The sequence below is a fragment of the Bradysia coprophila genome, assembly GCF_014529535.1.
Source record: "Bradysia coprophila strain Holo2 chromosome IV unlocalized genomic scaffold, BU_Bcop_v1 contig_144, whole genome shotgun sequence".
NCBI classification, from domain to species: Eukaryota; Metazoa; Arthropoda; class Insecta; order Diptera; family Sciaridae; genus Bradysia; species Bradysia coprophila.
The window spans coordinates 2,690,220-2,714,505 of NW_023503373.1; the positions used below are offsets into that span (position 1 = coordinate 2,690,220).

General features: G+C 36.1%; 3 protein-coding genes across 3 annotated transcripts; all 3 read right to left on the reverse strand.

Annotated features, from left to right (window-relative positions):
- Window positions 1-7,221: 7,221 nt before the first annotated feature.
- LOC119071197 (luciferin 4-monooxygenase-like) lies at window positions 7,222-9,205 on the reverse strand. The gene is made up of 4 exons (XM_037175983.1): window positions 8,502-9,205; window positions 7,800-8,380; window positions 7,577-7,731; window positions 7,222-7,516 (listed from the first exon to the last, which is right to left on the reverse strand). Exons 1-4 carry the CDS (start codon window positions 9,114-9,116, stop codon window positions 7,230-7,232), a joined length of 1,638 nt encoding a protein of 545 aa, XP_037031878.1. The 5' UTR covers window positions 9,117-9,205; the 3' UTR covers window positions 7,222-7,229.
- A 1,341-nt stretch (window positions 9,206-10,546) lies between these two features.
- LOC119071346 (transient receptor potential cation channel subfamily V member 5) lies at window positions 10,547-14,124 on the reverse strand. Its single transcript, XM_037176233.1, has 12 exons — window positions 13,818-14,124; window positions 13,534-13,758; window positions 13,205-13,479; window positions 12,640-13,145; window positions 12,080-12,361; window positions 11,910-12,022; window positions 11,749-11,856; window positions 11,579-11,686; window positions 11,472-11,515; window positions 11,073-11,407; window positions 10,815-11,014; window positions 10,547-10,759 (listed from the first exon to the last, which is right to left on the reverse strand). Exons 1-12 carry the CDS (start codon window positions 13,989-13,991, stop codon window positions 10,577-10,579), a joined length of 2,553 nt encoding a protein of 850 aa, XP_037032128.1. The 5' UTR covers window positions 13,992-14,124; the 3' UTR covers window positions 10,547-10,576.
- A 2,551-nt stretch (window positions 14,125-16,675) lies between these two features.
- On the reverse strand, window positions 16,676-21,035 carry LOC119071209 (drebrin-like protein). Its single transcript, XM_037176004.1, has 8 exons — window positions 20,750-21,035; window positions 20,512-20,683; window positions 20,033-20,225; window positions 19,809-19,972; window positions 19,635-19,741; window positions 18,745-19,340; window positions 18,591-18,677; window positions 16,676-18,378 (listed from the first exon to the last, which is right to left on the reverse strand). Exons 1-8 carry the CDS (start codon window positions 20,830-20,832, stop codon window positions 18,239-18,241), a joined length of 1,542 nt encoding a protein of 513 aa, XP_037031899.1. The 5' UTR covers window positions 20,833-21,035; the 3' UTR covers window positions 16,676-18,238.
- Window positions 21,036-24,286: the final 3,251 nt, after the last annotated feature.

The window sequence follows — 24,286 nt, forward strand, 5'->3', positions numbered from 1 at the left end:
CATCAGATTTATAAATAACTTAAGATGTGGGGAGCTTAACCGACCAGTGAAGGTACGAGTATATATTTATGGCGGGTAAGAAATTGTTATACGATAATTTCATACAAAATATTATTGCACTGGCTTTGAACATTTTTCTGGGTACATAGGAAGCTTTCTGTGTTTCTTTAACATAAAGTTAAGTAAAATTTTTGAAAAATTTTATGTCGGTAGCTCCACAATTTCTACGAGACATTCTCCGCCGCTGGTCTAACACGTATTTTCTAGCAACTTCTCGTTAAAATCGAAATTTCTTTCTCGGCATTTTATACTTTTCGGTGAGTGGGTGCACAAAGCGTTCACAACAATTTTATTTTCAATGGAAAAAAATATTATTCTCAAATAGGTTAATAAAATTATAATTTTGATTATATTAGAACTATAGGTAGTTTGTAGAAGTGGAAGCCATATAATTGTCAAATACAAAAAGAGACTTGATGATATTTGCATTTAGAAGAAATGCTCAACACTCTGTGCCAATGCCAATAATATCTGCAAATGTGGTATTAATGCTCACATGTGCACACGATAGGTACTCACGTCATCAGGTGATTTATGGTATTCGATGTTGTGGAGGAAGAGAAACGCGTTGTTCACTCGTCTATATCCAAAACTGGAATGAATTTATTTCACAGTCGTACAGGGTATTTATAACTAAGTTCGGAGGTTACTCTGTTAATTACAATTTAAAGGCAATCTATGATCGCCACCACAATACCTCCCCTCCTATTCTGAAAGATTTAATAGTTCATTTTCGAGTTCCAAACTCATTTCTTCGGCAGTTGGAATGGCATTTCGTTCCATCGGTTCGGGTAACAATGGTGGTGGTAAGTTTTCCGCATCAGATATGTCCAGTTCATTGTCCATCGGTGGATTTGCGGGAGCTGGATTGCGCATAGTGCACCAATCGGGGCATCGCCGGATGTCTGTTGCCTTTCCAAACCTTTTGTGGTTTATGCAAATGGTTCTGGGTATTGGTGTGTCGGCTGCCTTGTTCAAAACACGGCGCATATTGGATAGACGAATTTCGGCGGGACCAGCAGCTTGTATTGCAACGGATGATGAATTTCGAGACGACGATGGTACTGGCTGAGCTTGCATTGCGACGGAGGATGAATTTCGAGACGACGATGGTACTGGCTGATTTGAAGGGCCACTTTGATACGGGGCAAAGCGGTGGGCCTGTTGATTTGGTTGTTGTTGTTGTCCAGGCCAAGTCTGCGTGGCTCGAGATGCGGAACGACGTCTTGTACGGCAGGGCGGCTGCATAGTGCCGGCTTCCATACGAACTAAAGTTCGCTGGATGGCGGTAACATCTTGTTTGAGTTCAGTAATACCGTTTGCAATTTGTTGCAAAAGTTGTTGAACTGAAGTCATTTTACTTTTTTTATTTTTTACGATGTTTAAGGAATAAAGATCGTTATTAGACTGATAAAATTTTGTAGGGCGTATGCCGTATTTATAGGCCAAGTCAGTGAAGGGTTGATCGAATTTAATTCAAATCTAGTAGTTCGTATGAACAAACTAGTAGAGTGATTTATTCGTACAGTGATTATTCAGTGTACTTTGTAGTTCCTTAGTTAATATATCCGAATCTTTGAAGAAAATCGGAACCTAGAATTATGTGTGAAGTATCTGACGTGTAGAATTGCCACGTAAAGATAGTTCCACGTATTTTAATAGTTTTATCACACAACCGATATAGTGGGAAAATTCTGTTCGGAGTGTATAATGATAGTTGAGTCGGCTGGTTTTCGAAAATAAATTCCGGAAAAACAGAGACTGAACTTTGTGGATCAATTGTTATTTTAATTTGAGTAAATTCGTCTCTCAATGTTGTTAGCATTTTTAGTAGTAGAGGAATTATTTCGCAGTTGTTGTTCGATTGAAGAACAGCTGTTTAATGTGAAAATTTTGTTTATTTCTTGCGTATTTATAGGAAAGTTAGTTGGAATCCTCGATAACTAAGTTTTCTAAATTGAAAGTTACGTGCTTTTTAACTTTTATTTCTTGGATTACTTTTTCTTCCGAAAGTTGAAAACACGGTTTGAGACGGTCAATACTTATGACTTTTTCAGTTCCTTTGATTTTCAAAGTGAAGTGTTTTTTGTCTCGTTTTACTACTTCAAATGGTCCTTCGTAATTTGGTTGGAGAGGTTTTTTATACCCATCCTTACGAACGAACACATGTGAACAATCTTTAAGATTTTTGTAAACAAAGATTTTTTGTTTATGATGATTTGAGCTCTCTGTGGGTTGAATATCGTTCATATGTCTTTTTAATTTTTCTACAAAAAGAAAAGGATCTTTTGTAGGATTTGCTTCAGCGTTATTGAAGAAATGGTAGGGCAATCGTATTGTTGAACCGTAGACCATTTCTGAGACTGAAGCGTTTAAATTTGGTAGGATAATTGATCGTAATCCTAGCAATATTAACGGAAGGATTTCAACCCAATTGGAATTGTTATGGCATTTTATAGAATTTTTTAATGTTGTGTGCCATCGTTCTACAATTCCATTTGCTTGAGGATGGTATGAAGTCGTTCGAATCCGTTTAGTTCCGAGGAGTTTGTTAAGTTGATCAAAGAGATCGGATTCGAACTGTTTACCTTGATCTGTCGTTATGATTTCTGGTACTCCAAAACGAGAGATCCAATGGTACAGAAGATGTTTTGCAACTGTCTCAGCCGAGGCATCTTTTATTGGAATGGCTTCTGGCCAACGGGTGAAACGGTCGATTATTGTTATACAATAGCGGTATCCTTCGGAAACGTTAAGCGGTCCTACTATGTCTAAATGAATGTGATTGAATCGTTCATTAGGAACCTCAATTGGTTGAATTGGGCTTGAATTGTGACGAGTGATTTTACATTTTTGACATGGAATACAACTCTGACAAAATTTTTTTATATCTTTGGACATTGTAGGCCAAACGAAATCTCTTTTGATTGAGTCTGTTGAAGCCTTTATTCCAGGATGAGAAAATTTGTGGACATTGTCAAAAATTATTTTGCGAAAACTAGGAGGGATAACCGGTCGTAGTTTTCCTGTGGAAATGTCACAATATAATTTGGCGCCTTTGTAGTCTGTTTTAATTACGTGGAGACTAGAATTAAGGTTTTCGCAAAACTTTTTGTCGTTTTGTTGTGCTTGTGACAATTTTTTATAATCGATTGAACTCTCGAAAGATATTGCATAGATCGAGTTAATAGTGGCGATACGTGATAGAGTATCTGCGACTATGTTCTTTTTTCCAGGGACATGACGAATATCAGTGGAAAATTGAGAAATATAATTCAATTGTCGTATTTGTCGTGGTGTCGCTTTATCGGATTTTGAGTTGAAGGCATGTGTTAGGGGTTTGTGATCTGTAAATATGGTAAAATCAGTTCCTTCTAGTGTTGAGCGGAAGTGTTTTATTCCTTCATAAATGGCAAGCAATTCTTTGTCATAAGTTGAGTAACTTGTTTGAGCTTCTGACAATTTTTGTGAGTAGAATGCTAATGGTTGCCATTCATTGTTATTCCATTGAAGAATCACACCTCCTAAAGCGAAATCGGAAGCGTCGACGTGTAAAGAGATTTTAGCTTTTGGATCTGGGTGTGCAAGTAATGTTGCATTGGCTAAATCTGTTTTACATTTTTCGAACGCGTCTATCATATTTTTTGTCCAATTAATTGGCGTTTGGTCTTTTTTTACGTTTCTTTTCATGCAGGAGAAGAGTGGTATTTGTGTTTCTGCTGCATGAGGCATAAAACGACGGAAGAAATTTATTAAGCCGAGGAATTGTTTTAATTCGTGAACTTTTTGTGGTAACGGGTAGTTCAAAATTGTATCAACTCGAGACTTAATTGGTTTTGTTCCGTGGTTATCGATATGAAACCCAAGGAATTCGATTTCTTTTTGACCAAATATAGATTTGTTTAAGTTGATGACTAAGCCATATTCGTTTAAACGAGCGAAGAGTTTTCGTAAATGTTCTTTATGTTCTTCTTCGTTTTCAGAAGCTATTAAAATATCGTCAAGGTAAATAAAACAAAAATCTAGTCCTTGAAGAATTTCGTGAATAAAACGTTGAAAAGTCTGTGCTGCGTTACATAAACCAAAGGTCATAAATGGGAATTCAAAAAGACCGAATGGTGTAATTATGGCAGTTTTTTGTACATCATCTTCATGCATAGGAATTTGATGATAGGCTCGAACTAGGTCAACCTTACTAAAAATCTTTTTACCGTGCAAAAAATAATTAAAGTCTTGCATGTTTGGTATCGGGTAACGATCAGGTAAGGTGTGAGCATTTAGTCTGCGATAATCGCCGCATGGTCTCCAACCACCTGTTGGTTTAGGTGTTATGTGTAATGGAGTGGCCCATGGGCTATTTGATGGTCTGCAAATACCGAGACGTAACATTTCATCAAATTCCGCTTTTGCTACTTGTAATTTTTCCGGATTTAATCGTCGTGCTTTTGCAAATAAAGGAGGACAATTAGTTACAATCCGGTGTTTGACGTTATGCCTTTTGTTTGTTGTTTTGAATGAATTCATGTCGAGAATATCCGGGAATTCATTTGCAATTTGGTGATAGACAGATATGTTAGATACTGTTGTAACTGATTGACTTGTTGTACTTTGGACTTCAATTCCATTAACAGTAAGTGAAGTTAAGTTGTCGATGAGTTTTTTGTTTTTGATGTCAACTAAGAGATCAAATTTTTCGAGAAGGTCAGATCCGATGATTGGTTGTTGCACGTCTGCAATAACAAATATCCAACGAATGTTACGTCGGAGGCCCAAATTGAGGGTGACGGATTTGCTTCCATAAGTTTTAATTTGCGAACCATTAGCGGCATGCAAAGTAAAAGTACATGGAGCATGACTTTTCTCTTTCGATGTTGGTGGAATAACGGAAATATCTGCACCAGTATCTATAAGGAAATTTCTTTTTGAATTCTTTTCTTGTACGTATAGGCGACTTATTGTTTTGCCTCTATCAAATTGCGCCTTATTTGAATGGCTATTTAGTTTTTTGACTTGTAGTCTCTCGTGAAAGTACAAGGCGGATTATCTTTATTTTTGGGTTCATCATTGGTGCAACGTTTTGCTTTATTCTTATGAGTCTGATGATACCAACAATGATTGGGATTTCGTCTCGTTTGACTGTTCGAACGAGAGGGAGAACGATATCGTTTATCAGAACTGGAGCGAGATCTAGAATAACCGAGTTTCTTTTGTAGAGAATCGATCTTATCTTCCAGCTTGCAGAACTGCTTTTCGAAATCGATTTCAGACTTCTTACCATAAGAAAAGGCTTGGATCGATGTTTTGTCTAAGGTTTCGTATATTTTATCAGCCATGATTACTTGGCGTTCCAACGGTTCGGTGGAACAAGCCAAAATGGACTGAATTTGTTGTGGCAATCGATTAGACCATAACTCATGTAGGAGTTCGTTGCTAACTTTATTACATGAGTTGTCTTGCATCTTACGTAGTAAGGTGGAAGGTTTTTCATCATTTATAGAAAGATCGGAAAAAAGTGTTTTAAGCTTTTGGCGATCTGATTCTTTAAATACTTCAACTAATCGATTTTTAAGAGTCTGATATTTACCATTGTCGGGTGGATTTTTGACTATATTACTGACAGCCGTAAGGGTATCACTGTCTAGCTTTCCAACAAGGTGGTTATATTTTGTATTATCAGCTCTTATGCCAGCAGAGAGAAACTGGGCTTCAACCTGCAGAAACCAAAGTTCGGGGTCTGCTTTCCAGAAAGGTGGTATTTTTATCTGGATGGTGTTTATTGCACCCCTTATGTTATTTGCTGGTCCAGGTGGTATAATTCCATCTACCTCTTCTAATGGAATGTCATTACCAGCATCATTACCTTCAGCCATGATTAAGTGGTAAACTCAACAGTTGGGTTTGAAGGGTTTTTGGTTTTTGTCTCCACAGATATTTGATCTGGACAGTAAGACAAAAACTTATGTGTTAAAAGTTTGATTGAATTTGTAAAAATCAAATCAAAGTTTTTAACAATTTGTTGCTGACTCGAGGTTTACAAGGAAACGTTCAAAGTCGGGGTCACCAATTTGTGGAGGAAGAGAAACGCGTTGTTCACTCGTCTATATCCAAAACTGGAATGAATTTATTTCACAGTCGTACAGGGTATTTATAACTAAGTTCGGAGGTTACTCTGTTAATTACAATTTAAAGGCAATCTATGATCGCCACCACAATGTGTTTAAATTTCAGCTTTGATAAAAATTTATAAAAAAATTGTTTTTCGTTAGCTACTTATATTATACTGCATAGTAGGGTATCCCAATCCCATGCCTCGCTAAAACTTTTATCGAACGTCTGTAGTTTAGTGTTGAATTAAAAAAATTAGTCGAACTATCAAGAAAATTACAAGCGTAGAATAGAGTCATAATTGATTTCCTATTATTATTCAAATAGTTCGGGTTCTTCTCAAACATACTAGACATAGAATCACGTGAATTGAGGGGAAATAACGAAACAATTTGAACAGACGGCAAGCATACCACTAGTAAAATTATCGAATCTTCCATTTGGTTTGATCTAAGTATCTTTTACAAAATCTTTTACTTCATTAATTAGCACATTGCTAAATTGTGTCTTCGTCGATGATAGATGAAATTAGCGAAAGTTTGTCAGTATTTGTTGTTTACCTATTACAAAGTCATTACCGACCACAGTCCGACCACAGAACTTTGACCAGCTTCTATTTCTTCTACCCGATTCTCGAATGTACGATGAAAGAAAGTCAGTTTTCACGCAAGTTCTTAGAGACACATTGGCAACCGGATTGTCAGCGTTTTGTATTGATATATCTCAAATCATGTACAGCTAGGCCATTGCGAGTGTGAATCGACTTGAATTAACCGTTTAATAAAGTGGATTTCGAAAATGTGAGCATGATCATGAAGAATAAAATGGAAAAATACTCTTAACCTTCCACAGACGGCAAACATGTCAGCAATTTTACTATCGGATCTATTACTTCTATTTTTAAGAGATTGACATCAAATCTTTCAGTTCATTTTTTAGTATGCATTTTGCTTTATAACACCGCATTAGTCAAAGCTTGTCGTTTACTCCTCAAGACATTATCGATAGCAGATGATAGCCGTTCGTAACAGGTTAGCGATTCAACATTGAAAATGTAAATTTATTTATAACTTTGATTTTAACGACAATTTCTTCAGAAGATCTCTTAGTTCACGTCTAAGAATTTTTCCGGCTGGACTCTTCGGAATTTGGTCGACGAAAACTACACCGCCACGCAGCTTTTTAGCAGGTGATGCATTTTCGTTGGCAAACCTTAACACCTCGCCTTCAGTCAAATTTTCGTCAGCTCGAACCACAAATGCCATTGCTAGTTCACCAGCCGCCTCATCTGGTTTTCCAATAACGCCACAATCTCTAATCTTCGGATTAGTTAATAGTTTAGCCTCGATTTCTACGAAATTTTTTAAATTACAATTTGAACACCGATGATAATTCTTATTAGCATGCAAACCGGCAGGAGCAACTTGAAAACCTTTCCATTTAATTAGTTCCTTTATTCTATCGACAATGTAAAACTGCAAATCATTATCGTAATAGCCGATGTCGCCCGTGTGTAACCAACCTTCATTGTCAATAATTGCGTTAGCTTTTTTGTCACCCACGTACCTTTTATAATAATCAAAATGTAATTGAGTCACTTGAGGTTGTAAATTGTAAATTATATGACGACATACCCAACCATTACTCGATTTCCTTTAAAACACAGTTCCCCTGTTTGGCTAGGACCAAGAGCATTGCCTTTTTCATCAATTACTTTCACATAGACTCCTACGTTAACATCCCCAACACTTCCAGGTTTGATAAGTTCTTTTTGTGACAGTACTCCGCTGGTAAGTTCCGACATTCCATATCCTTGATTGATTTCCAAGTTTGGTATGTTTAAACGCTTCTTGACTGCATCTTCTGTTGCTTTCGAAAGAGGCGCTGCACCGCTATGGATTGTACGTACCGCACTAAAGTCATACTTGTCAACATTTTCATTCTTGGCAAGGAATACCATTAAAGGTGGCACTAAGAACAGATGGCTACAGCGATATTTTTCAATACTACTAAGGAAAGATTTCTCTTCAAATTGTTGCAGTAAAATTATTCTTCCAGGATTGGTAGCCATGGCACATGTCAACACTTCACAGCCGTAAATATGGTATAGCGGTAAAAGACCGAGTATGACAACATCATAATCAAGATCGGTTTTCTTGGACACAAACCAGTGTCGAATAGAGGCAATTAGATTGGCCTGACTGAGCTGCACTCCCTAAAAAGATTTCTTTTATCAATTAGGGTCTTCAAAACACATCTTTGAAACGAGTAAAACTTTACTCGATCTTTTTTATATAATTTTAGCATGGCATATCTATTTAGTAAATAGTATTTACCTTTGCCATTCCTGTAGTTCCGCTGCTGCATACTAACAGGCAAATTGCCTTTGATGTATCAACGCGCTCTGGCTCAAATTTAACATTGAGTATAAAATCTGGGTTAACAAAATCTCGTAGTGTAGTTACATGCCCAGAAGTAGGTCCATCGCCAATCAAAATAACTTTTCTTACATAACTCAAAGACTTTACAGCGGCAGCCACTTTTTGTATCGTAGCATCGCTAGCAAAAACAAATTTCGGCTTCGACAAATTAATTGCATATTCAAGGTCCGTGACACTGTATGTGGGATTAAGTGGTGCTACTGCACAGTTGATGAAAATCGATCCAAAGAAAATATATATGAACTCGAACCTATTTTCACTTATAATCGATACGGTGTCACCCGGTTTTATTCCAGCTTTAAGAAGAGCTTTCGATATATCAACGCTTCTAGTGAGAAGTTGTCTTGCTGTCAATTGCTCTCCAGTTAGTCCATGAATTATCATTACTGTATCACCAGCTTCCGTTAGACTTTTCCGGATTAAATGGCCCAGTGAAGGCTCATCGTTGAAAATGTTCTGGTCTGGTCGGTAGATTATGTTATTTTCAAATTTCATTGGTGGAAGCTCCATATTTTCAGTTTTTTTTCTAAACGAATTATTTTATTCCCAATATTGAAGATGTGATCGCGTGTCTTTACAATCTTAAGTTGACTGACGATAGAATTTGAGAGAATCGATAACATTTGAATTGAATAATAAAACTTTCAAAAAGTGTGTTATCTTATCGAAAAATGAAAATACAACACATCATTGCTTCGCAGAGACGGATTCGGAGAAAGATGCGCAACAAAGGTAAGAGACAACAGTGTCATTCAAATTTAGATTTCATTAGAATCACCACTTGATACGGACGGTTATAACGGACAGAACATGTGCAGAATCTGTGTAATGTCTAAATTCGACAATTGAAATTTCCCTGAAGATCAATAAAAATGCGGGCAAATCACGTTAGATTTCAGGAATATCTGTGATTTTTTCAGGTACACCTGAAAACTGTTCTGATTCAGTTCGGACTCAGATATTTTCAGGTCAACGTGAATTTCAGCTTCAGATTCAGGGATAACTGAACTGTTCCGAGTTTTAGCGACAGTTGAAGTTTTTTGAAAATGTTCGAGTTTTCTTGGTGGCTGCCTTCTAAGAATTTTACAGATCAATATTTGAAATGTCGCTATTTTTGCTTCTACAACAGGAAACAGTAAAATTAAGGGGAGATCAATAGCCACACGATTGTAAGAAATGAGACGTTTAACTCCTAAGCACGAAGTAATTTTATTGTCTTGCGGCCAGAAAATGCGTCATTACAGTCTTGCTCAAAACCGGTTGTTCACATTTTCTGGTCGCAAGACTGTTTTGCGGCGAATTTTTTTGTTAAGTCGTGTGGGATGCATTCCTCGCCTTCGACTCGAAAAAAAACCTTCCCACAGGCCTCAACAAAAAAATGTACTATTTTTACAGTTATATAGAGAAAGTCAGGTTTTAGTCTTAAGAAATACCAATTTTTCGTTACGTAATTTATGAACGGTGAATTCTGGAACGATATTCGATCAGCCGGAATGTAACATTTTTTACTCTATTTGTCAAATTTTATGAATGAGTATCAAATGTTCTTTCACAAATGTATACGATGTCTATAAAATCGATACATCAAATTTGTAAAATTTATTTGGTCTCGTGTGATTCATCATATTCTTGACTGTTCCATTCAAACTACAATAACCGAAAAGAGACAGGTTTTATTTGTACTACACAATTTTCTAAAGCAAAATAACTGGTTTATATGCTTCAACGTCATTCAACACTTAATATGGACAAAAAAATAGATGCTCTGCTCGTGATGGATTTTTTACAAGAGAAATTCTCGCGTAGGAGTTTGGTGTTTTGATTATTTTTCTATTGTTTGTTTACTGCTTGGACTTGAGCAAAAATGGAAGTCGATGATATTGCTATATGAATAATGTCGAAGATTCGAGTTGAAAATATTGTTCGTTTGTAATGAAGAAAAAGATTTATTCAAAAAAGGAAATATCTCGTTACATGAGAACAGTTTTCGCAATATCGTCTTCGTCAAGGGTAGGTTCTCGTCCTAAGATTTTATCTCGCAGAGCCTTTTTCTCCTTTTCCCTCAGCTCTCTTTCCACCGTCCGTTTCTTTTTCAATCTATCGTGAACCCGTTTCATCTCCAATATTTCCTTCATCTCTTCCTTGTCAGCATCCTAAATACGAGACAATTAAAACGAGGATTCATATCCTCAACTTGTTACCACAAACACTCATATTCAGCCTAAGCACTAAGGCACGTCTTCCATCCGACATGGGCTGACTGTACGATTTCAGATTTCGTAATCTTTCGGCTGGAGCTACACCTCGTTCTACTACTAGCACAATTCTAGCCCACTGTCTCTGCCATTCGTTTCGTGTTTCAGCGATTTTCTGGTACGTATTTCCCATCATAGCGATCAACATGTTCACTGTTTGAGATTATTTGGATGACTTTTCCGTCAACTTAAAAGTACACATTGAACCTACCCAGTAAAACCGCTACGATTACCATGAAAATGACAAACAAAATTTTCCCTTCCATTTCATGATTCGTCCGCTCCATAGCTCCATAGTAATCACCGAAATTGGTTAACGACATTAAAAACATGGCCACAATGCTCTCCATCGCCGAAGGCACTGGATTCGTTTCCGAATCATCGATGCCTTCAGGAGTGGCGGGATTGTCAAATGATAGGAATATGATGAAGTATGACTGTGCGAATCCCATTACAAACACGAGATAAATGGAGACAAAACGAATTAAATCTCCCATTACCATGCGATAAATCATCACAACGAAAGGACCAACGGTTTTAAATCCTCTGTAAAAGGAAATAGGGAATTTAGTGCATGTGTATCGGACTTTGATTTACAAATTCACATTACCTGCAGAAAAACAAAAAGTACGGGGCAGTGGTAAGCATAATAACCTGTATGAGAATCCAGATTTCTTATAACGACTGATTTTCTAATCAAAAAGTTGATAAACTCACAACCGATACATGATCGTCTAGTTCTGTTAAACATGCTATTCGGAGAAACGGAACGATCATCATTAAACAACAGGAAAATAGAAACATGACTCTTGAAGGCGCAGTCATCTGAAATAATTTAACTATCATGTCGCCCAATCGCAAACAAAATGTAATCTAAATTGACCCACCAAATTTTCTATGAACATATGGTAACCAAGAAATTTACTCTCTCGTAACGCTGCCAAAATATAGAGCATTGCACCACAGAGAAGTATGACTTCTGCCACTAATCGTATCTAAAAGTAGGGTTGAGGACAATTTTAAGAAATTATTTGAAATGAACGTTCACCTGATTAGTGGATGTCTCAACATTAAGCAACGGGCATTGTGAATAAGCACTCCACCAATTCGGTCCATCATGTTCTTCCACATAATCAGTCGAATTAAACCAGAATGGGTTTCCTGAAAAAGGAAGAAAATGAGAAGGTCTTCATTCTACAACTTTTCCAGTGCTCCCACCGTAATCCCTAATGAATGGCTCCAGTGTCGCATTAATTGCCTGTCCATCAACGATAGTTGCATTTTTTCCATTCAGATCGATTATCCTTCCCATTACATTGTCAATAGCAATCCTACTTTTGTTAGACTTCCCCCCTTCGGTATCATCATCGTCATCTTCCATATCAGGACCGGGTCGCAACACAAAACATACCAACGAGACAAAGAAGTACGTTGCGAATAAATAAAACTGTCGATAAAAACGTGATTTCACAAACGTATTCCACTTTGTCTTCAATAAATCTAGAATGTGCAATCGGTTACGTTAATGAGGCGTCCAGAAACCGCATTTGAATTATAATGTTATTCAGCCAGTTAGACGAATTAAATTAAAACAGTTGACGTAAGTGAAACTTAGGCATAAATTACCTTCAGCTGTTTTTCAGCTGATCCACTTACCCGTATAAGGACGTATGAGCAGTTTTGTTTGCATGAGTTGATCAGCTGAAAAACAGCTGAAGCAAAATCATGCCTAAATTTCACTAACGTCGACTGTAATCAAAATATAAAAAAGCTCTTACCCAATAGGACTCCATCCATAAGCTCCAAATGCTCGTATTTATCACCGAATACAACCAAATTCAATGCAGAATCCTTGCTTATATTTCCCGTCTCAATGTCGATGGTATCTATTTGTGATAGCGGATAAGCCGCACAAGTGATGCTGCCCAGTTGCCAGTAAATCTCTCGTTCAATATTCATTATATGAAAAAACATATCGACTCGCCCGAGTCTAGCTGCTAGTGTAAGTGGCGTCATATTTTGAACGTTTCGAATACCCAAAGACGATCCCACCTCGTAAGCCATATCAAACGTTTCGTTTTTCTCATAAATAACCAACATGTGTAAGACAGTATTTCCATTCGTGTCTTGTGCATCCGGATCGGCACCTTTGGCCAACACTAATCGGTAACATTCCTCTTGACCTAAACAAGCAGCAAAACTGAGTGGATATTCTCCCCAGTAGACGTAACCGTCGTATGTCGTATTGGCATTTACGTCAACCCATTCATGTTCTTGCGAATCACTTCGGATGAAATAGGAACAGTTTCAAGTGGATTGGTTAGAATCATTGAGAATTCGTACCTTCGTGACGGTTTTTGGTCCTCCGGACTCATGAATGCTCCGAAACACCTCTCATTCACATCTGCACCAGCATCAAGCAAATATTTTACCATAGCAGGATCCTCATTCACGATAGCTATGTGTAGCGTATTCTCGCCATAATATTCGTCACTCATGTAAATGTCGTTGATAAGTTTCGGATAGAATCTGAGCAGTCTTTTAGCTAAATCCGCATGAAGAGATGTTGCATTTAGCAAGCACAAATGAAGAATGGACTCTCCAACAGCACCTCGTTCCTGCATTATTGTAAATCTAGTTTAAAACCTCTTTGCATGGTAGAAATCCAAAACCTTTAAATCCCAACAAACTTCCCGATATCCTTTCGGATTTGTTAAATATTCGATTTCCGTTACCACTGGTAGGTGTTGCTCAATGTCGAACTCTTCGTCAGGATTTTCCAAGCAACGAATTTCCGGTAATTGTTTATGTCTAGCTCGATCGATGTTTCTGATTAAAACAATTTTCGAAATCGGTATGTACCGTCCAGCACCTTTGTTGTAAAGAAATGGCTCAACCTTAAATGTTCGTACAGTGAATTGAATAGTGTAGATAGTTATTCATTAATTAATTAAACCTTAGTTTTAATTGCATGATCAATTTCCGCAAACTGTTTACTCTGGCAAGCTCTTTTCATCATATCCACTAATAAACCACCACCTTTTAAATTCACCAATTTGTACAGTGATTGTGTGGAGACTCCAGCCTGTTTCTTCACTCCGCTGGTAACATTACTTTCCGTATTTCCCATTTTGTTTTAGATCTCTTACGACTATTTCACTAACTTAACACATTTTTAATTTTCATTTTTAATTCGTATTGTACGCATTCCCCCAGCTTGCACCAAATTCCATCACAATGATTTGAACTTATTTTGTAACCTCAATTCAAATATTCGGTAAAGTGATTTATTGACCAAACTTTAATAGGTGATTTTCATGGTTACCCCAATTTTCCTACAGAAAACAGTGAAAACTTTAACATTCTCTTTCAAGTGTTAATTTGGCTTCACAAACGTCCACAGTAATTACACGGTTGCCAAAAAATATCCTGAGAGACCGTCCTACGATTATATCTCCATAAGTATACACGGCATTTCCATAAAATGTATCTATGTTGTGTATATGTCGTGTGTGTCACGTTTTCTTTAACTATAATTTATGTGGAAATTTGACACAGAAACATACGAAGCGATTGCATTATTACTATAAAAGCGGGGATTTTTTTTACTATACTTACGTTAGACCTTGAAATGGTTGAATTGAAACGAAAATACAAATGAAAGGAAGGAAATTTTGTATACAGACAGATAGAGGAAATTGCCTTTCCGAAATGCCGAATGAAAAACCCAAACATGGTTTGCGGTTTTCTTTAGTGAAAAGTCACGGTGACTTTTTAAAAGTTTTTGTGAATAAATGAACTGAATTGGGATGTTGGAAAGATGAGAAATTGATGACCTAGATAGAACATGAAAGATTCTGAAATTGCTTTGAGACTCTTAAATTGAAAGTAGCCCATTTGCTTTTATTATTAAAAAAAAGTTTTAGTGGAAAACCAGGCCAGGCTAATTAATTTTCAATATCTCCACATTTTTCGAACATAGGTATGCAAAGTGTGACTTCTTGTTGATGTTTGTAATTTTATTTCCGATAGGCGGAAAACACACGAGAAATTTTGCATTGATGGGATCGACAGTTGTGCAGCGTTTTCCATTGTAATTCGATATTCACCACAGGCTAAACAATAGAAAAAGCATCATAATTGTCGATTCCATCAACGCAAAATCACTTGTGTGCTTACGGCCATAGAGTATCCTGAGGTTTCATCACTTTGGGCAACGACAAAGCTCAAACCTTCTTATAGCGAAAATCTATATTTCGAGCTCAAATAGTTATTAACGTCGACTTCATGAGAGCTAATATGGGATATTTGAATTTATCTGTGGCATATAGTTCTTCATCTTCATGAATCTAGCCACTAAATTTCGTTAATTTTATTTTTGGTATTTTAAACTGTCGTTTTCGAGAAATTTGCGAGAAATCTATTTCATTTAATATTGACCGAAATGCATCTTCAATTTTGAATCGTTGATCGTTTTTAGTTTCATGCAGCGGTGGACTTGGGTGGATATATTAGTCCTAATGATCGTGTACCGTCAATTGGGACGATAGGTGATGACCCGATTTTTGACCATGCGGATGGATGTTCTGCATTAAACTAGCTTCTGCGTCGAACGGTGTTAAACCGTTTCTATTATCTAGTAGAGCGTTTTGTATATATAATTTATTGTTTTCTTAGATATTTCGGCACAAATATCTCAGTTTGTACAATGTATATAATGTTCTCACTAATTTTGAGAAAATGGAGAGAGAAAAATTTTCAGATCAGATCTGAACTGAATCTGAAAAATGCGATCTGAAATTTTCAGATTCAGATCAGATTACTCTTAAATTGAATCTGATCTGAATCTGAAATTTCAGATCGCTTAATTTCAGATTCAGTTCAGGTAAAAAATAATTTAATCTGTTTATCTGAAATATTTGTATGAAAATTTCAGAAAATTTCTGAAATTTTCAGATCAATCTGAAATATTTCAGATCAGATTGCAAAAATTCAGATCTTCAGATTTCAGTTTGAATTCAGATTTAGGCTGAAATTTTTAGATTCAGATCAGATAAATATTAATTCAATTTGAACTGAATCTGAAAATTTCAGAAATCATTTTTTCAGCTTCAGATCAGATAAAAGTGATCTGTTCCAAACCCCAATAAGACCCTATATGCCCTGAAAGTACATGCAATTACCTTTCTAATGACACCATACTCGACTATGTACGTTTAGTGTACCTCAAGAAATTTCTGTAAGAAAAATGTAAGTTTTCAGTCTTTTTTCGGTTGAAAACTTCAACTCTACATATCTCAGTGTGGATGAATTTTAAACCCAATAAGACCCTATTTGCCCCGGAAGTACATGCAATTACCTTTCTAATGACAACCCACAATCCCCTGTACGGCTCGTGTAACTGGAGAAATTTTTGTAAGAAAAGTGCAAGTTTTCGGTTTTTGATGACCTCTTACCAGCCACACAAGCTTCGAAGAATTTTTTTGAAAGACTTCTTTTGGCTTCTGGGGTCAAATACCTCTCACGGCACTTATAAAAAAGTCCAATAAAAAATGCGTCCGATTTCGGTCTCCTGTTTTTCAGAAGAATTCCTCTCATTGATACATGTATACGCTGATTAAATTATGTGATTTCCGTGTTGATGGATCGAGTCAGAAAGCAATATCAGTCATTACGATTAGAATAGAATTCCATTGAAAACTAGAAATTTCATATTGTTGTTCTTAGTAAAAATTGTTTTTCAAAATTATGCCGAGGACCTGAATTTTCTTCAAGCGGAAAATTATCGTAGAAATTTCAAATATGAAACGCTTGTGACTGTTATTGCGATTTATTAAATACTGTAAATGGGTGTGTACAAAAAACATGATTTTGATCTTTTATAATACATATACGTTTGCGACAGTAACTAAATTAACAGCAAATTTGTTATCCAAATATACTTCCTGACATGAATTCTACAAACCTAAGATGAGTTGATTACTAGACAATTTTTTTTTAAACAAAAAGAAACTTTCTAAAATTAATTTAAATTTCAACTACAAACTTAAATTCAACAAAGTTTTTCATTATTCTCATTTTTCTTGTGTATTGTCCTGTTGTTTGAACATTAATACTATCGTCAAATAATTCAGTTTATGCTGGTTTCTTGTAGTTATACGATCTTACAGAATTTTCTAAATTTCTTTTAGGCCAATGAACCATCACAATTCATTTACAGATTGTACGAGAAGAATTTCAGAAAATTTCTCGAAACAACAATTCATTTCCAACAATTTTCATAATTAATTTGTTTATAATGTGAGGCAACGTGTACCTATTGATAATCAAATTTTTGTAATTAATTCACAATTACGACAGACGTAACTGGGACAGCATAAATGTATTGTGACATAATTCTTCCAACACTCTTGTGTAACATTGATTATACATGGTAATTACTTGACATAATGACTATAAATGACATATAAATATATAATTTTATATTTTTAAATGAACTGCACTCCTCCTAATTACCTTTTCTAATATATCAAGTAACATCATACTCTGGCAAAGAATTTCGAGATAGTTGACAAAAACGGAACAAAAAAAAATTCTAGTCACGCACCCAATTCATTTATGATAAATTGATACAACTGGGTTTCATAGACCGCTTCGGGAAACATTTAAATATTTTACACTAAAGGATTGAGGTCTGACAATTTGTAGAAAATGTTACAATAAATATGCAAACACAGTCAATTTCTCAATTTACCCTTTTACAAACGGCACATCATCATTAAATCTTTTACTTCATCTGTTTTAACATTTACGATAGATTTTGGTTGTCGGTGACTAGCCGCTTCTAAAAGGCAAGTAAACTTTTGTTAAACATTGCATCAATAAATTAGAAAATGTTAATCCGTGAAAATTTCTAAAATTGTTCCAGTGAATTGTTCTCATTGTCGTTAAAGGAGAATTGAAAATTGGCAGAACATTAAATACGTTTCGGAATCAATTTGATCGAGAAAAGGTGCTCTAATGACGTAATAATAATGTGATAAATAACAACGAGTTTGCATTAAAAATCTTTTTCTTATCCATGACACGATAAAGGAATGTAATTAAAATTATGTTCATTTTTTTGTGCATTCAATTAATAATCATTTGACACATTTATAAAGTTGCGGATGCTGCTATGCAGCCTTTGTTTGTTTGTTTTTTTTTATACCTGATGCGTTGTAAATAAAATGACAAATAAAAGTAGTTTTTGTTATAAAAAATTAAAAAATGAAAACCTAAAAAAAGTTGATAAAAAAATGATTTTAAATAAAATATTCGCACCAATGTTAACGACGAACGGTACCCTCAATTTAAAAACCAAAAACTTTTTCTCTCTTATGGTATCAATTCTACATAATTAGCCGGGAACAGGCCGTAGGAACCGTCTGGTCCGAGTCCTTGCCACCAGCCCTCATCAATTTGATCAATATGCGTTATAACATCACCAGGATCGAACGTTATTTCGGAATCATCAGCTAAATGAAAGAAGAGAATTCTTTAGTAAAAATGGACACGGCGCGTAGTGTACATCGAAAATTCTATTTTTGAGAGATCTTCGCTTGATATTTTCTTCGACGAGGATCCACATAAGAGCGGTCGTCATGAAAAATTAAAATTTTATGTTTTTTGTGCCCAAGGTCAGAAGATTTTCTGGATCCGCCCCTGCAAGAATGGATTTGATTCTTACCTGCTTGATAATCATAAAGTGCTCGAGCCTTCAGACCGCCATCGCTCATAACATCTTGATAAATTATGTCCTCTTCAGTCACAATATCTGTAAATTTTCAAAACCAATGTTATCTGTTATCTGTTACTAAACAGCAGAACCACAGTTGACTTACCACTTTGATTCAATTCACTAACATTTTGCTGCTTAAATTGTTGTGGGGGCTCAGTTTCTACCGGTGTTGACACTTGACTGTTGTTACTATTGGTTTTCGTATACGGTGACCGTTTTATCGTCGAAAATTGATCGCCATCATCGTATTGTTCGGCCGACTGTTCGTCGTTGATCACCGGCTTGGCTTCAACGGTTTCCTCGATTTGCCGGTCTGTCTTTCCGTTGTTTATAACATTTTGGAATGTTTGTACATTGTCTGCATTCAGAACCACTTCCTCGGCGACATGAGCGATTTTCTCGGTTACATTCGCACTCGGTGTATTTTCAATGCTTTCGTCATTCTTCTCACTTCCGGAATCAGTGTTCGACGGTGCAAAACGTTGCTGAATTGTGTTACGTATTGGTTTGATCGGTGCTACCTTGTTGGTGGTCTGCATTTGGCCGCTAGCGGAATTTTGTGAAAATATTGCCTTTGCCGTTCCAACTCTGGAGCCAATCAGCTCGCGGGCTTCTAAATTGCGTTGTTGACGCATTTCTTCTGCTTGAGTCATTGTTCTGACGGGGCTTAGTTGTTGTGGACTGAGAGGTTGTGGAGAACTAAAACGATTGTTCACTAGTGATAGCATATCTCGTCTAAAAACCAAGCTCAATCAACAATAGAATGAACCATAAATATCCGACAAACAACCGACATGCAACTTCAAGTCACCAAATCCATGCAAAATTTGTGAATAGAAATGAAACCAGTGCTGAACAACGGAATTTCTTTTGCTCCATTGTCTGTGCATTAGCTTTTTTTTCTCTCACAACAATATTAATTTCAACATCGACAAATTAACAATAAATCGGCAATGAATTGAACGGTTAAGCTTATTATAGAAAATCACATACCTCTTTATTGGGGTCACGACGTCATTATTTGTTGGCGATTTCAAGTCATTAATTGCAATTTTACGTTCCCGTTCGATGTGTTCTTTTTCTTCTCGAGCTCGTCTTTCCTGTATTAAATTGTAATTTACAATCAGCGCGAGCGGATATACACACACAAACTTTGTGACAACAAACCTGTTCCACTTTCTGCAGTTCTTTTTGACGAAGTTCTTTCTCTACCTCAACACGTCTACGTTCCTCCTCTTCTTCCTTCTTCCAAAAACTATCACGATCTCTGAAGTTAATTTCTTTGGCTGGAATCACCTTCGAGTAGTTTGTTCCCACGGGTCCACGATTTTCTTTTCGAATAAAGAAGTTAATGTCGGCTATCGATTTTCGGTAAAAAATTATCTAGAAACCTTCTTGAACCATTCTCGGTTCCTTGAAGCTATATGCCGACCCAACGGAACTCAATTTTTGCATGATTAGGTCAGTCTCAACATCGTCCTCATTGCGTGCATTTATGGTTAAATGGGCTCCAGTCAATAATTTTGAAATATCACGAATATGATTTGCACATGTTCCTTTACGATAAGTTGGCGCACCTTCACCCTAAATTTTTAATGAATATTGTAAAATCAACATCGTGAAAGGTTTTATTCTCCATTCATTGCAAAGTTTATCCACCCATAATATTACTATATACCGAACGTAACATACACGGCACATATAACATTCATTTCGACATAAATAAATGAGTAATTCCATTGATATCTTTTGAGTGAGCGTATGTAAACAACGCAGCGGTTCCCACTATTGATATCTTATCTTGTATGATGGAAGTCGTGAGCTATGTTTCATTAAAATAAAGCGAAAAATTACTAAATTCGATTCTCACCTGCCAATTGATAAGAAGAAATTTGGTAAGACTTGTTTTCGTATCGTGCACTCGTACAAATGCGTACATTATTTTGCCCGAATTCAAATCCTCACTCAATTCGTTTAGCCCACCATCACCGGTCGACACAACTTTAAGATCGTTACTCTGGGCTTCATAGCTAAATAGCGCCCTGCGTTTTATTAGATGAAACTTTAGTATAAATTTAGAAAAAAAAAATCCTTTGCAATTCACTCACCAATCTGTTGGTGTTTTATCATCAAGCACATCCTTCCATGCACCCACTATTGCAGCCTTATTTTTTTCTAAATTTACAGACATCTTAACTTTTTTCCAAAGTTTGCGTACCGTTTTAATTAGTAAATACACATTATAGTCTACGATAAAAAATGATTCTTGATGTGCTATATACACCTCTTGATCAGATGAGTTTGGTGGGGTCCATGGACTATTATTTTTGACACTTTTGACATAAGCACTTTCTGTGTTTTTGTTATGTTGTTCAGTTAATGGTTTGAGTGTGTTCACTTCGAGCAAATATATATTACACACTTGTCACGAAGAAGTCGAGGCTTTCCGAGACTGATAGTGACAAGTGTGTACTCTATTTTATTACATAAGCGAAAACGAGACAACAACATAGACCTGAAGTGTAATTTTTGAATTATTCTTCTAGTTAAGTAATTTTGACATCCGAACACCGCACGTATGTGATAATATATATTATGCACCTGTTGCCAAGATTGGTATTTTGACGTGTAGGACATTATTGACCTAGCCGAAGGCGTGGGTCATAATGCCTACACGTCAAAATAACAGTCTGGCAATAGGTGCATATCATATTTTATCTGTCGAGAACAGATATATCGAGATAAACAAAAACTCCCTAGAGGGATAAGCTCGAGATTATCGTTCTAGACAGATAATAGTAGATTATTCACCTCTGTCCACATGTTTATTTAGACACTTGGAGAGTTATTGCATGAGCCGAAGGCGAATGTTATAACCCCAAGTGTCTAAATAAACATTTGGAGAGAGGTGAATACGCTATTTTATCTACCGACGGCGAAATAATAGCACTTTTTCACTGATAACTGGTAGATAATAAATATTATGCACGTATGACAAAGCGGTCGAGGCTTGCCGAGACGGCTTGTCATACGTGCATATTCTTTTTTATCGCATAAGCGAAAACGAGACAACCAGATATGCGAATGACTCTTTGACAATTTACAGAAGTATAATGTTTGTTTATATATCCTAGGTGAATAATTTTTTCGGGAAATCACACCTCGTATGCGATAAAAGAAATTACTTCTTCATGCATTTGGTCTCAGGAAATTTTGATTGTTACAAAAAGATCAGGAAACTTTGTAAATTGGTTTTTTGGTCAAAATTTTAGAATAAAAAATGCAACTACTGCTTGTGCATCAAGAGTCTGGCCCATGGGTCAGATTTTGAATTTTGCAATTTTTTAGGAGAACACTTTCTATGTTTCGGCACTAAATTTGGGCTAACACAAAAATTGGGGACCAAATTTATGTCAATTTGTAAGGGAGAACACTAAATTTATTAGGAGAACAATTGTAAGATTTCTAGCACATGGTCTGGCCCGTATGGCCTCTTCTTCCGGCCAGATTTGAAAGCAAAAGATTGATGTTAATTCCGTAAAGAATTTTAATTTCATTCTTTATCCACGATATTCCTCTATGGAAATAAAGTTTTAATGAAGGATCTGATTGGAGTCAATTGATACCTGAACTACTTGGTGAGCCCTCTTTTCATTTTTGTAATAACCTTGTGGTTACCTTTTCAAAAACCTCCATTTTTTGACCGTGAAACGTGAAATGGAATCTGTTTCACGAGTTTTACATGGAAAATTATTTGTATGAAAATTTATGCAAATGGAAGGAACTGGTCGAATTCAATAGATCAATGTCAAATAGCGGTATCTTCAAATAAGCTGTCAATTTCAAGGCTATAAAGTTTGGGCGACAAGAATCGTCGTCACAGGAGGTGAATTTTTGTATATAGTCTGCAATTTTATCGCAGGCCTCTCACACCTCCTTATTTCTTTATTTTTCCTTATTTTTATAAATACCTCCTTATTCCTCCTTATTTTATTAAAAAATCCTTATTTTCCTTATTTTTCGCAAATTTCATCGACGGAAATCAAAATTAGGAAAAAAAAAATTCGCTGCGCGGCAAAAATAACAATTTTTTATATTTATTTAACACAAAGAACTCTAATAGTATACTCGCTGTGGAACAAGGCGTGGGAACGGGTAGGTCGACAAAATGTTATTGCTGGAATCGATGGCAAATAGGTCACTGATAAAGAATAGTTTGGGTGATATGCTTGATTTTTGGTCATTCTCGGGCTATGGGCATCCTAATATCAAAATAATACATTTCGTACCTAGGACTAAAAGTCTTTTTTAACGTGTGAGAAGTTTCCCGGCAGAGCCGAAGGCGAGGTCTGGAATCGATTACGCTAAAAAGGACTTTTAGTCCGTGGTACGAATAGTATTTTTCATATTGGACGGAGAAAAAGTGCAACGAAGTCGCACTTTTCGGGTTCTAGGTATGAAAATTGTGTTTTTCACATATTTGACATCGCCTAGCGGAAAGTAGTACAAATTAAATTATGGTTTCTTCGGCAATTCGTCAGAGTATTGTATTCTGCACAAAACTCTCCATACAAGTCAATTCGCTAAAAATACAGGGTGGTCAGCACCAAAATCGAATTTTTCTCATTTTTCGATAGATTTGAGCATTTAAACTTCAGATGTCAACGGCCAATCGTTGGATAAATAATGACCGGTTTAACATATATTTTTGTGGTTCCACGCCGCCTCTCGGCTCGAGAGTCTCGAGTAGGACTATTTGATTTAACATGTACATCTCCCTCAACATTGTCTCAGACATGCGTCCTTGATACAAACAATACTTCTTTCAAATTTATACTTTTATACTTTCACTAATTTGTTATTTTTTCGAAATTCGAACGTAATAACAAACAACCGCTTTTGCAGGTAACGAGATCAAAATCTAAGCCAGCAATTTTTTAAATTTGAGGGTGGGGTCAAGTAAGAATTCACGCCGTAAGCACGTCTAAAATTTCAAAAATTATGTCGCATCGAAAACTGATTGAAAACTGCCACCCTACAAAAACGGTAGGTACGTCAAAATAAACAGTGATGCGTTTTATTTTGAATTTTGAAGCGCACTTACAGTGATAATAATTGGTAAAGCTAAGCTTTGCTAAGAATCTAATTCAAGCCTTAAGCGCGCCCAAAATATTCAAATTTTCATCGTGATAAAAGTGAATTTTACGATACAACTTTACAAAAACGATACGTCAAAATAAACAATAATGCGTTTTATTTTAAAGTTGAGGCGGACTTCCGATGTTAATTGCTGTATCTTGGAATAATTTCGATTTTTATCGAAAAATTTCTCCTCATTTTTCCTTAATTTCAACTAACAATTTCCTTATTTCTCCTTATTTTTGGGCTAAAATCTCCTTAATTCCTTAATAAGGAGTCCAAATTTAGAGTGAGAGGCCTGTTTTATCGTCAACTTTGGTGTGTCACCCGCGTATCTGTATCTGCGTGACCTTCACAAAGTTTACAGCCTTGGTCAATTTCACAAAACTTACCTCAAAAAATGAAAAATTCATATTTTTTTGACATTATTTGTGAAAATGACCGCTTATTTGATGTCTTAAACGACATTGACAACGATCTATTAAATTCTGTGATGGGTCCCTCAT